Raw genomic sequence first — 14,526 nt, 5'->3', positions numbered from 1 at the left:
CGGCTGCTGCCGTCGGTCGATCGGTCGGGCCCTCACTGCGTTCCCCCCCCCCGCGGGAACGGCTGCTGCCGTCGGTCGGTCGGGCCCTCACTGCGTTCCCCCCCCCCGCGGGAACGGCTGTTGCCGTCGGTCGATTGGCCGGGCCCTCACTGCGTTCCCCCCCCGCGGGAACGGCTGTTGCCGTCGGTCGATCGGCCGGGCCCTCACTGTGTTTCCCCCCCCCCGCGGGAACGGCTGCTGCCGTCGGTCGGTCGGGCCCTCACTGCCTTTCCCCCCACCGCGGGAACGGCTGCCTCCTCCCTGCCTTTCCCCCCCCTGCCATCGGGAACGGCTGCCTCAACTTGTGAGGCCTCCTGCAGTATTCTCCCTGCCTGAAGCACTTTCACACAGGTAGGAACATGGTTTATTTAATCTTTTCTTTGCTTATAAATGTTTATTCAGGTTGGAATTATTTGTATAATATTTGTATAAATATAACTAAGGATTTATTGTAGAATGTAATGACTTCCCTCCCCCCCCCCACACCCCCCCACCTCGTTCTGACGCCTAATTTGTAACCTGTGCCTGATTTTTTAATGTGTAGACAAGGTTTTTTCAGTTCTACAAAAATCTTCACTTGCTCCATTCTAAGTTAGTTTGGAGTACGTTTTCACTGTGGAAACTTTCAAATCAGGCGTCAGTGGCCGGACACGCCCCCTTTTGAAAAAAAATTCTGCTCAAAAGTGAAACTGTTCTAAATAACTAGAACTGCAGAAACCTTAAATGTGGAGAATTGCGATTTCTAAGATACTCCGTTCTCCACCAGTTGCTCCTAAAAATCAGGAGCAAATCATGTGGAAACTTGGGCCCTTTAAAGCCAAAGACCATTCAAGGCTAGAATATTACTCCCATATCTGGAAAGCTCTTCTAACACGGCTGACACACTTTTGGATAGGTTTCCGTAAAAAAATCTTGCCAATTGATAAGGTGACCCATTTCTCATCTTCAGCTTCCAACCTCTCTCTGTCACAAGTTGTAGCAATTCATCTATTGCAATGTGCAAGGACTAGCAGTTGCATGTACTGGGTGCCTTCTCTTTATCTTGTTGAAGGGCAGTGCTCCTCTGAAATGTCCTCTCTTGTTCCTCTAAGCTCCAGATACAGTGATCGGCATTCTCTTCCTTCTCCCTGCATCTTTATTGAAATCAAGACACATCAAATAGGCTGAGAATTTCCTTGGAGCTGCTTTCTCTCAGCCAGCATAACTTCGCCGGAAGATACTCGTGACAATGGGGTTTCAGCTTCATTTCCAGCAAAGTTACGGTTGTGGAGCGGGAGCAGCTATGAAGAAATTTCAGGTCATAATTCTTAAACTAACCCATTCTTACACAGGATTTCAACGGGCCGAAATTGCCCTGTGCCCCATTTGGGGATAACTCAGTCGGGGCCAGACTTCCTGCTCCCGGCATGGAAGTCCCACCCCGGCTGCGAAATTTGGGTTATTCACAGCAAGTGGAGCACAATGTCGCACACTCGACTTCCCGTTGGGGTGCTATACAGGTGGGATTGGCAGCTCTACGAGGCTTCTCCATGTAGCGCTGATGGGTTTCAATGCTCTTTCCCTTACATTAAAGGGGAGAGACACTACGAACTCTGCAGGTCCTTTGATGGCCTCCACTGAGCCACCAGGGCTGCATGGTGCCGTGGCCGCAACCCGGCAGCCAAACAGAGTGCCGGGCTGCACGACCGCGGCCCAGACCACGCGACATTGGAGCACGGGCCAACCGGTGAGTCAGCCAATGATAAAAATGGCGGTGCGCTCGCCAATTTCCACCATGGGGCTTAAATCGGTGCAAAGGGGTCGCCGTGCACGCTGATGACATCATAGTCGGAGACACAGCAGCCCAGGGCGCTACTAGCAGGGTGCAGCGTTACTGTGTTTGCACCTCCGCTAACTCCCGCGCAATGCCGCGGGAACTAGTAGCCACCCCCTTCTCCCACCCCCCCCACCAGGGTGAAAGCATGTTCACACCCACGGGAGGTGCAGAACAGGGCAATTTCGCCCCCAAATCTGAAAAATATTTTATCTCACGATTGCAAGACTTTTCAAATTTTAGTTTGGAGTAGCTTAATCACTAATCCCTGATCTATTTTGTGTTCTTTTACTCTTTTGAACATAAATTGCACTATAAACCTTGGCCCTTTAATTGTGTTAAAAATCAGCATTGTTTTAGCAAGAGGACAAATAAGTGATGTGTATAATGAAGATAGCTATCAGCGGGGCAGCATTTACCACTAAAATGCTTACCTTATAACTGGCCTGTTTTTAAAAAAAATTATCGAAAGCAGTATTGTATGTTTTTATTTTAGTTGCTAACTTATCGAGTGTTGAGTTGCAGGATTTTCTGTTTTTATCTCAGATTTTCGAGCAATCATTTTTTTCCCCTTTTTCCTTCACCTTATTACTGTTCTGCAAACACATACCTCCTGTAAATCAATTTTTGCTCCATTGTCAATGCAGATTTTAATTGTCTCAATTCTTCCACCAAGTAAAGCCAAATGAAGAGGGGTATGGTTTCCTTCGTCAAGATAATTTGCATGTTTTTCACGAGGGTAGCCCAGTTCCTCGCCTTGAAAGACAAATACTGTGTGAATCACTGTATAAAGATAATAAAGACAAAGGCAAGCTGCCTCTTCAATGCTTAATGTTCTCATTTATACCAACCTTTCTGAAGTATTATTTCCAGTGTCTTCTCTGCACCTGAAAAAGCAGCTTCATGAATAGGAAAACGTCCCAGCCTATTCTGTTTGCATAATAATGCTCCATGCTTCAGCTAAAAAGAGTTAATTAAAGGACAACTTTAATATAGTTCTAGAAAAACAGACTTAGTAAGGTAACTCTGAGTATTGTTTTTAATAGCTATTTTCATAGTCATGGGAATTAAATACACATCATAAAGTGCCACATGGTGTTGAGTTGACACTGCTCAGCTTAATCCAAGATAGTTCCCTATAATATATTGTTCTAATATGAAATCCACAGTTTATAGGCCACTGATCATCAGAGAAACAAATTAATAATTTTCTGCAATGGTGTTCATATTTGATTAATCCAATTCATGTCATATAGAGTAACATAATTAGGGCTTATAGGAGCTTAGGAACGTCGGACATAGGCCATTCAGCCGCTTGCAGCTACTCCATCATTCATTTAATTATATCATGGCTGATCCATTTACCCGCCATAGCTCCATATCCCTTGATACCTTTACCAAACAAAATCTTTCAATCTCAGTCTTAAAAGTTCCAATTGTCCCAGGATCTACAACCTTTTGGGTGAGAGAATTACAGATTTCTTGGGACTTCCTTTGCAGAATCCAATGTTACAATACAGTAATAATACAATTTAAAGAAAACAGCTCATTGGGCTAAAATTTGTTTGCCCCTGAAAATGGGCACGGGGATTGCAATGCCTGTTCAAAGAAATGCAGGCATAACGCAAACTTCGTACAGCTTGCTAATTAGAATGACTGAGGCATATAGCCCAGCACTGAACAAGCTGCTGAGTGGCTGAATGCTTAGCAGGGCTCCAAGTTCATGCGAGGCCAGCACCAATTAAAGCTAGCCTGAATCTGAGAGTTCGGGAGGTCCCAGAGTTCGGGAGGCCCGGAGGTCCGAGAGGTCGGGAGGCCCAGAGGTCCGAGAGTTCGGGAAGGCAAGAGGTCTGAGAGTTCAGGAGGCCCGGATGTCCAAGAGTTCAGGAGGTCAGGAGTCCGAGAATTTGGGAGGTCAGGAGTCCGAGCAGTAGGAGGCCCAGAGGTCAGCGAGGAGTTCACTTCTGGCGAGGAGCTCACAGCCCTCGTCCGGACAGGTAAGTGATTGGCAGTTTGATAGGTAAGTATCTCTGTTTCTCTTTTATAATCAGATAAGTCTAATTAGAGGGATGGCAGGGCATCTCAGTCCTGTGGAGTGCATTCCCGCGGCATGTGGGAAGTCCTGGATGCTTCGCGCAGCCTAGGCAACCATGTGTGCAGAAGGTATCTCCAGCTTCAACTACTCGAGCTCCACATTTTGGAGCTTGAGCGGAGGCTGCAGTCAATACGGTGCATCCGCGAGGCTGAGAGCTACGTGGATAGCATGTTTCAGGAGGTGGTCACCCCGCAGCTTAAAAGCGTGCAGGCAGAGGGGATGTGGGTGAACACCAGATGGAGGAAGAATGCTAGGCAGGTAGTGCAGGAGTCCCCCTATGAGTCCATCTCGCTTTCCAACTGATATTCTCGTCTGAGCACCAGTGAGCGCGATGGTGCCTCTGGGGAGTGCAGCCAGAGCCAAGTCCAAGGCACCATGGGTGATTCAGCTGCACAGGGGGGAGAGCCAAAGAATAAAAGAGCTGTAATGGTAGAGGATTCAATAGTTAGGGGAACAGAGAGGCGTTTCTGCGGCCGTAGATGTGACTCCAGGATGGTATGGTGCCTCCCTGGTGCCAGGGTCAAGGATGTCACAGAACGAATGCAGGGCATTCTGGGGGGAGAGGGTAAACAGCTAGAGGTCGTGGTCCATATCGAGACCAATGACATAGGTAGAAAGAGGGATGAGGTCCTACAGGCAGAATTTAGGGAGTTAGGAGAAAAAGTTAAAGGGTAGGACCTCAAAGGTAGTAATCTCCGGGTTACTACCGATGCCATGTGCTAATGAGTACAAGAATAGAAGTATAGAGAGGATGAACGCGTGGCTGGAGAGTTGGAATAGGAGGGAGGGCTTTAAATTCCTGAGGCATTGGGACCGCTTCTGCGGGAGATGGGACCTGTACAAACCGGATGGGTTGCACCTCAACAGCGCCAGGACCAATATCTTTGCGGGGAGATTTGCTAGTGCTGTTGGGGAGAGTTTAAACTAGCTTGGCAGGGGGATGGGAACCTGAGAACAAATTCATTAGGGAAGGAAGTAAAGCTGAAATTGGAAAGCAAGAATGTAGAAAGTGAATCTGTAAGACAGAGGAAACAAGGGTTAGTAAGGAGTAATCAAGGAGGTCTTCCTGTGTTAAATGGTATATACTTCAATGCAATGTATAGCAAATAAGGCGGATGAACTGAGAGCACAGGTAGACACTTGGGAGTATGACATTATAGCCATTACAGAGACATGGCTGAAAGAGGGGCAAGTTTGCAGCTAAATATTCCTGGTTACAGAATTTTTAGACAAGAATGAGAGGGGGGTAAAAAGGGAAGAGGAGTCGCGGTATTGATTCAAGAAGCTATTACAGGGATGATATGTTAGAGGGATCATCAAATGAGGCCATATGGATTGAACTGAAAAAAGAAAAAGGGGCGATCACATTGCTGGATGTGTATTATAGATCCCCCATACAGCGAGAGAGAGATAGAAGAGCAAATATGTCGGCAAATTTCTGTTAAGTCCAAAAACCATAGAGCAGTAATAGTAGGGGATTTCAACTAGCCTAATATTGATTGGGACAAATATAGTGTGAAGGGTATAGAGGGTGCAGAATTCTTAAAATGCATTCAAGAGAACTTTTTTAGTCAGTATGCAACAAGCCCAATATGGGAGGGGGCAGTTCTGAATTTAGTTTTGGGGAATTAAGCTGGGCAGGTGGAAGGAGTATCAATGGGAGAGCATTTGGGTGCTAGTGACCATAATTAAGTCAGATTCAAGGTAGTTATGGATAAGGACAAGGATAGACCAGGTATAAAAGTCCCAAATTGGGGAAAAGCCAACTTTGCTAAGTTGAGAAGTGATTTGAGAAGGAAACAGCTACTTGTAGGTAAATCAGTGTCGGAACAGTGGGAGGCATTCAGGATGAGATCTGGAGGGTTCAGGCCAAACATGTGCCGTTAAAGAAAAAGGGTGGGAATAACAATTCTAGAGCCCCCTGGAAGTCTAGGGGAGGATAAAGAAAAAAAGGGAAGGGTATGTCATGTACCAACGGCTAAATACTGTAGAATCTCTGGAGGAATATAGAAAGTTCAGAGATAAAATTAAAAAGGATATTAGGAATGCTAAGAGAAAGCATGAAAAATTCTTGGCAAGTAAAATCAAGGAAAACGCAAAGATGTTCTTCAAATATATTAAGAGTAAGAGGATAACTAAAGAAAGGGTAGGGCCTAATAGAGACCAAAAGGGAAATCTCAGTGTCGAGGCGGATGTTGTTGGGTTCTTAATGAATACTTTGCGTCTGTTTTCACAAAGGAAAGGGACAATGCAGATACTGCTATTGAGGAGGAGTGTGAAATTCTGGATGAAATAAACACAGTGAGAGAGGAAGCATTAAGGGGTTTAGCAGTATTGAGAGTGGCTAAGACCCCAGGGCCGGATGAAATGCATCCCAGGCTGTTGAGTGAAATAAAAGAGGAAATAACAGAGGCCTTGACCATCATTTTCCAGTCCTCTTTTGATTTAGGCATGGTGCTGGAGGACTGCTAATGTGGTACCCTTGTTTAAGAAGGGAGAAAGGGATAGGCCAAGTAATTACAGGCCTGTCAGCCTAACCTCAGTGGTGGGAAACATACTGGAAAAAATCCTGAAGGACAGGATAAATCTATATTTAGAAAGGCAAGGATTAATCAGGGACTGCTGATTTGTTAAGGGAAGTTCATGTTTGACTAACCTGATTGAATTTTTCGAGGAGGTAACCAGAAGAGTCGATGAGGGTTGTGCGTACGATGTTGTATATATGGACTTTAGCAAAGCTTTCGATAAGGTCCCACATGGCAGACTGGTCACGAACATAAAAGCCCACAGGATCTAGGGCAAAGTGGCAAGTTGGATCCAAAGTTGGCATATTGGTAGGAAGCTAAGGGTAATGGTTGATGGATGTTTTTGTGACTGGAAGGATGTTTCCAGTGGGGTTCTGCAGGGCTCAGTACTCAAATGCTTTTTGTGGTATATCTCAATGATCTATCTCTGAATATAGGGGGTATGATTAAGAAGTTACAGATGACACTAAAATTGGCTGTGTGGTTGATAATGAAGAGCAAAGTCATGGACTGCAGGAGGATATCAATCTACTGGTCAGGTGGGCAGAACAATGGCAAATAGAATTTCATTCAGAGAAGTGTGAGGTAATGCACTTAGCGAGGGCTAATAAGGAAAGGGTATACACATTAAACGGTAGGCCACTTAGAAGTGTAGATGAACAAAGGGACCTTGGAGGTTTCTCCACAGATCCCTGAAAGTAGCAGGCCAGGTGGGTAAGGTGGTTAAGAAGGCATACGGAATTCTTGCCTTTATTGGCTGAGGCATAGAATCCAAGAGCAGGGAGATTATGCTTAAATTGTATCATACTCTGGTTAGGCCACAGCTGGACTACCGCGTGCAGTTCTGGTTGCCGTATTATAGGAAGGATGTAATTACACTGGAGAGGGTACAGAAGAGATTTACGAGGATGTTGTCTGGAATGGAGAATCTTAGCTATGAGGACAGATTGAATAGGCTGGTTTGTTCTCCTTGGAACAGAGTGATAAGGGAATAAAGAGTTATGGGGAGCAGGCAGGGAAATGGATCTGAGTCCATGATCAGATCAGCCATGATCTTATTAAATGGTGGGGCAGGCTCGATGAGCCTATTCCTGCTCCTATTCTTATGTTCTTATGTTCTAGGAGGCTGAGAGGAGTATATACATTGAGGTGTATAAAATTTTGAGGGCCTGGATATAATGGATAGCAAGGACCGATTTCCCTTGGTGGAGGGGTCAATTATGAGGGGGTATAGTTTTAAAGTGGTTGGTGGAAGCTTTAGAGGTGATGTGAGGGGAAGCTTCTTCACGCAGAGGGTTGTGGGGGTCTGGAACTCGCTGCCTGAAAGGGTGGTGGAGGCAGAAACCCTCACCACATTGAAAAGGTGCTTGGATGGGCACTAGGTAAGGCCTATAAAAGGCCCAGTGGCTGCGAGAGGCGGAGGCAGATCGGAGGCGGGAGCTCGAGGTGCGTGGTGAGGCCGATGAAAGGCCCAGCTTGTGCAGCTCCAGCCGGGAGAAAAAGCAGAAAAGAAATAGAAAGGAATCAAAAGGTGACGTCACAGCCAAAGGGGTAAGTGATTGGCTGGTGATTGGAAGTAGTTTTTCTTCTTTTTTATATCAGTAAGTAACCTGTCAACAGTGTTGTCACTAATTTAAGTGTATCGAAGGGGTTAAGTCATGGCAGGAGAGCTCAGTCACGTGATATGCTCCTCCTGTACCATGTGGGAACTCAGGGACGACTCCAGTGTCCCTGACGACTACATCTGCGGGAAGTGTATCCGCCTCCAGCTCCTGACGGACCACGTTGCGGAATTGGAGCTGAGGGTGGATTCACTCTGGAGCATCCACGATGCTGAGAATGACGTGAGTAGCACGTGTAGCGAGTTGGTCTTACCACAGGAGAAGGGTCAACAGCCAGGTAGGGAATGGAAGACCAGCAGGAAGAGTAGTGCAAGAAAGGTAGTGCAGGGGTCCCCTGTGGTCATCCCCCTGCAAAACAGATACACTGCTTTGAGTACTGTTGAGGGGGATAACTCATCAGGGGAGGGCAGCAGCAGCCAAGTTCATGGCACCATGGCTGGCTCTGTTGCACAGGAGGGCAGGAAAAAGAGTGGGAGAGTAATAGTGATAGGGGATTCAATGGTGAGGGGAATAGATAGGCGTTTCTGCGGCCGCAACCGAGACTCCAGGATGGTATGTTGCCTCCCTGGTGCAAGGGTCAAGGATGTCTCAGAGCGGGTGCAGGACATTCTAAAAAGGGAGGGAGAACAGCCAGTTGTCGTGGTGCACATTGGTACCAATGACATAGGTAAAAAAAAGGGATGAGGTCCTACGAAACGAATTTAAGGAGCTAGGAGCTAAATTAAAAAGTAGGACCTCAAAAGTAGTAATCTCGGGATTGATACCAGTGCCACGTGCCAGTTAGAGTAGGAATCGCAGGATAGCGCCGATGAATACGTGTCTTGAGCAGTGGTGCAGCAGGGTGGGATTCAAATTCCTGGGGCATTGGAACCGGTTCTGGGGGAGGTGGGACCAGTACAAACCGGACGGTCTGCACCTGGGCAGGACTGGAACCAATGTCCCAGGGGGAGTGTTTGCTAGTGCTGTTGGGGAGGAGTTAAACTAATATGGCAGGGGGATGGGAACCAATGCAGGCAGACAGAGGGAAACAAAAAGGAGACAAAAGCAAAAGACAGAAAGGAGATGAGGAAAAGTGGAGGCCAGAGAAACACAAGGCAAAGAACCAAAAAGGGCCACTATACAGCAAAATTCTAAAAGGACAAAGGGTGTTAAAAAAACAAGTCTGAAGGCCTTGTGTCTTAATGCAAGGAGTATCCGTAATAAGGTGGATGAATTAATTGTGCAAATAGATGTTAACAAATATGAAGTGATTGGGATTACAGAGTCATGGCTCCAGGATGATCAGGGCTGGGAACTCAACATCCAGGGGTATTCAACATTCAGGAAGGATAGAATAAAAGGAAAAGGAGGTGGGGTAGCATTGCTGGTTAAAGAGGAGATTAATGCAATAGTTAGGAAGGACATTAGCTTGGATGATGTGCAATCTATATGGGTAGAGCTGCAGAACACCAAAGGGCAAAAAACGTTAGTGGGAGTTGTGTACAGACCTCTAAACAGTAGTAGTGATGTTAGGGAGGGCATCAAACAGGAAATTAGGGGTGCATGCAATAAAGGTGCAGCAGTTATAATGGGTGACTTTAATATGCACATAGATTGGGCTAGCCAAACTGGAAGCAATACGGTGGAGGAGGATTTCCTGGAGTGCATAAGGGATGGTTTTCTAGACCAATATGTCGAGGAACCAACGAGGGGGGAGGCCATCTTAGACTGGGTGTTGTGTAATGAGAGAGGATTACTTAGCAATCTCGTTGTGCGAGGCCCCTTGGGGAAGAGTGACCATAATATGGTGGAATTCTGCATTAGGATGGAGAATGAAACAGTTAATTCAGAGACCATGGTCCAGAACTTAAAGAAGGGTAACTTTGAAGGTATGAGGCGTGAATTGGCTAGGATAGATTGGCGAATGATACGTAAGGGGTTGACTGTGGATGGGCAATGGCAGACATTTAGAGACTGCATGGATGAACTACAACAATTGTACATTCCTGTCTGGCGTAAAAATAAAAAAGGAAAGGTGGCTCAACCGTGGCTATCAAGGGAAATCAGGGATAGTATTAAAGCCAAGGAAGTGGCATACAAATTGGCCAGAAATAGCAGCGAACCCGGGGACTGGGAGAAATTTAGAACTCAGCAGAGGAGGACAAAGGGTTTGATTAGGGCAGGGAAAATGGAGTACGAGAAGAAGCTTGCAGGGAACATTAAGACGGATTGCAAAAGTTTCTATAGATATGTAAAGAGAAAAAGATTAGTAAAGACAAACATAGGTCCCCTGCAGTCAGAATCAGGGGAAGTCATAACTGGGAACAAAGAAATGGCAGACCAATTGAACAAGTATTTTGGTTCGGTATTCACTATGGAGGACACAAACAACCTTCCAGATATAAAAGGGGTCAGAGGGTCTAGTAAGGAGGAGGAACTGAGGGAAATCCTTATTGTCGGGAAATTGTGTTGGGGAAATTGATGGGATTGAAGGCCGATAAATCCCCAGGGCCTGATGGACTGCATCCCAGAGTACTTAAGGAGGTGGCCTTGGAAATAGCGGATGCATTGAAAGTCATTTTCCAACATTCCATTGACTCTGGATCAGTTCCTATTGAGTGGAGGGTAGCCAATGTAACCCCACTTTTTCAAAAAGGAGGGAGAGAGAAAACGGAATTATAAACCGGTCAGCCTGACCTCAGTAGTGGGTAAAATGATGGAATCAATTATTAAGGATATCATAGCAGCGCATTTGGAAAGAGGTGACATGATAGGTCCAAGTCAGCATGGATTTGTGAAAGGGAAATCATGCTTGACAAATCTTCTGGAATTTTTTGAGCATGTTTCCAGTAGAGTGGACAATGGAGAACCAGTTGATGTGGTATATTTGGACTTTCAGAAGGCTTTCGACAAGGTCCCACACAAGAGATTAATGTGCAATGTTAAAGCACATGGGATTGGGGGTAGTGTACTGACATGGATTGAGAACTGGTTGTCAGACAGGAAGCAAAGAGTAGGAGTAAATGGGTACTTTTCAGAATGGCAGGCAGTGACTAGTGGGGTACCGCAAGGTTCTGTGCTGGGGCCCCAGCTGTTTGCACTGTACATTAATGATTTAGACGAGGGGATTAAATGTAGTATCTCCAAATTTGCGGATGACACTAAGTTGGGTGGCAGTGTGAGCTGCGAGGAGGCTGCTATGAGGCTGCAGAGAGACTTGGATAGGTTAGGTGAGTGGGCAAATGCATGGCAGATGAAGTATAATGTGGATAAATGTGAGGTTATCCACTTTGGTTGTAAAAACAGAGAGACAGACTATTATCTGAATGGTGACAGATTAGGAAAAGGGGAGGTGCAACGAGACCTGGGTGTCATGGTACATCAGTCATTGAAGGTTGGCATGCAGGTACAGCAGGCAGTTAAGAAAGCAAATGGCATGTTGGCCTTCATAGCGAGGGGATTTGAGTACAGGGGCAGGGAGGTGTTGCTATAATTGTACAGGGCCTTGGTGAGGCCACACCTGGAGTATTGTGTACAATTTTGGTCTCCTAACTTGAGGAAGGACATTCTTGCTATTGAGGGAGTGCAGCAAAGATTCCCGGGATGGCGGGACTGACCTATCAAGAAAGACTGAATCAACTGGGCTTGTATTCACTGGAGTTCAGAAGAATGAGAGGGGACCTCATAGAAACGTTTAAAATTCTGATGGGTTCAGACAGGTTAGATGCAGGAAGAATGTTCCCAATGTTGGAGAAGTCCAGAACCAGGGGTCACAGGCTAAGGATAAGGGGTAAGCCATTTAGGACCGAGATGAGGAGAAACTTCTTCACCCAGAAAGTGGTGAACCTGTGGAATTCTCTACCACAGAAAGTTGTTGAGTCCAATTCACTAAATATATTCAAAAAGGAGTTAGATGAATTCCTTACTACTAGAGGGATCAAGGGGTATGGCGAGAAAGCAGGAATGAGGTACTGAAGTTGCATGTTCAGCCATGAACTGATTGAATGGCGGTGCAGGCAAGAAGGGCCGAATGGCCTACTCCTGCACCTATTTTCTATGTTTCTATGTTTCTGTGAAGTGCCATGACCTGCAGGGTTACGGACCTGGAGCTGGTAAGTGGGATTAGATTGGATAACCTCTTGTTGGCTGACGCAGATACATAAGAGCATAAGAAGTAGGAGCAGGAGAAGGCTATACGGTCCCTCGAGCCTGCTCCGCCATTTAATATGATAATGGCTGATCCGATCATGGAATCGGGTCCACTTCCCTGCCTGCTCTCCATAACCTCTTATTCCCTTATTGTTTAAGAAACTGTCTATTTCCGTCTTAAATTTATTCAATGTCCCAGCTTCCATAGCTCTCTGAGGCAGCGAATTCCACAGATCCACAACCCTCAGAGAAGAAATTTCTCCTCATCTCAGTTTTAAATGGGCGGCCCTTATTCTAAGATTATGCCCTCTAGTTCTAGTCTCCCCTATCAGCGGAAACATCCTCTCTGCATCCATCTTGTCATAATCTTATATGGTTGGGTAAGATCATCTCTCATTCTTCTGAATTCCAATGAGTAGAGGCCCAACCTACTCAATCTTTCCTCATAAGTCAACCCCCTCATCTCCGGAATCAACCTAGTGAACATTCTCTGAACTGCCTCCAAAGCAAGTATATCCTTTCGTAAATATGGAAACTAAAACTGCACGCAATATTCCAGGTGTGGCCTCACCAATACCCTGTATAATTGTAGCAAGACTTCCCTGCTTTTATACTCCAACCCCTTTGCAATAAAGGCCAAGATTTCATTGGCCTTCCTGATCACTCGCTGTGCCTGCATACTAACCTTTTGTGTTTCATGCGCAAGTACTCCCAGGTCCCGCTGTACTGCGGCACTTTGCAATCTTTCTCCATTTAAATAATAACTTGTTCTTTGATTTTTTTCTGCCAAAGTGCATGATCTCACACTTTCCAACATTATACTTCATCTGCCAAATTTTTGCCCACTCACTTAGCCTGTCTATGTCCTTTTGCAGATTTTTTGTGTCCTCCTCACACATTGCTTTTCCTCCCATCTTTGTATCATCAGCAAACTTGGCTATGTTACACTCAGTCCCTTCCTCCAAGTCATTAATATAGATTGTAAATAGTTGGGGTCCCAGCACTGATCCCTGCGGCACCCCACTGGTTACTGATTGCCAACCCAAGAATGAAACATTTATCCTTACTTTCTGTTTGTTTGCCAATCTTCTATCCATGCTAATATACTACCCCCAACCCCATGATCTTTTATCTTGTGCAGTAACCTTTTATGTGGCACCTTGTCAAATGCCTTCTGCAAGTCCAAATATGCTACATCCACTGGTTCTCCTTTATCCACCCTGTTCGTTACATCCTCAAAGAATTCTAGCAAATTTGTCAAACATGACTTCCCCTTCATAAATCCATGCTGACTCTGCCTGACCAAATTTTGCTTTTCCAAATGTCTTGCTGCTGCTTCTTTAATAATGTACTCCAACATTTTCCCAACTACAGATGTCACGCTAACTGGTCTATAGTTTCCTGCTTTTTGTCTGCCTCCTTTTTTAAATAGGGACGTTACATTTGCAGTTTTCCAATCTGCTGGGACCTCCCCAGAATCCAGGGAATTTTGGTAAATTACAACCAATGCATCCACATTCCCTGCCGCTCCTTCTCTTAAGACCGTAGGATGCAAGCCATCAGGTCCAGGGGATTTATCTGCCTTTAGTCCCATTATCTTACTGAGTACCACCTCCTTAGTGATTGTGTTAAGTTCCTCCCCACTTATAGCCCCTTAACTATCCGTTGTTGGAATATTGTTAGTGTCCTCTACCGTCAAGACTGATACAAAATATTTGTTCAGAGTTTCTGCCATCTCCATGTTCCCCATTACTAATTCCCCGGTCTCGTCCTCCAAGGGACCAACATTGACTCTAGCCACTCTTTTTTTTAATATATACCTGTAGAACCTCTTGCTATCTGTTTTTATATTTCGTGCTAGTTTATTTTCATAGTCTATCTTCCCTTTCTTACTCATTTTTTGGTAATTCTTTGGCTTTTAAACCCTTCCCAATCTTCTGTCCTCCCACTAGTTTTGGCCAAATTGTATGCCCTTGTTTTTAACTGGATATTGTCCTTTATTTCTTTAGTTAGCCAAGTATGGCTATCCTTTCTCTTACACCCTTTCCTCCTCACTGGAATATATTTTTCTTCAGAGTTGTGAAATATCTCCTTAAATGTACACCACTGTTCATCAACTGATGAGTAAGTACTTCAGGGAATCGAATACGGCCAGAATGATCTCCTGGACTAGTTTCGATTGCCTGGATGGGTCGGAGAGGAATTTTTCCAGATTTGTTTTCCCCAATTGGCTTGGGTTTTTATCTTTTTTTGCCTCTCCCAGGAGATCCCATGGCTCTGGTTGGGGTGAAGTGTAAAATGTTG

At 45.4% G+C, this 14,526-nt stretch overlaps 1 protein-coding gene across 1 annotated transcript in view; it reads right to left on the bottom strand.

Moving 5' to 3' along the window:
- trpa1b (transient receptor potential cation channel, subfamily A, member 1b) overlaps window positions 1-14,526 on the bottom strand; it is a 165,934-nt gene that overhangs the window by 98,502 nt on the left and 52,906 nt on the right. The window contains exons 5-6 of the mRNA XM_070884159.1: window positions 2,704-2,812; window positions 2,463-2,608 (exon numbers count right to left, since the gene is read on the bottom strand). Coding sequence (XP_070740260.1) covers window positions 2,463-2,608; window positions 2,704-2,812 — 255 coding nt within the window. The remainder of the gene's footprint in view (window positions 1-2,462; window positions 2,609-2,703; window positions 2,813-14,526) is intronic.

The sequence above is a fragment of the Pristiophorus japonicus genome, chromosome 1 (assembly GCF_044704955.1).
Source record: "Pristiophorus japonicus isolate sPriJap1 chromosome 1, sPriJap1.hap1, whole genome shotgun sequence".
Classification (NCBI taxonomy): Eukaryota; Metazoa; Chordata; class Chondrichthyes; family Pristiophoridae; genus Pristiophorus; species Pristiophorus japonicus.
The sequence above is the reverse complement of the archived record's forward strand: the minus strand, read 5'-3'. Positions and strand labels throughout refer to the sequence as shown.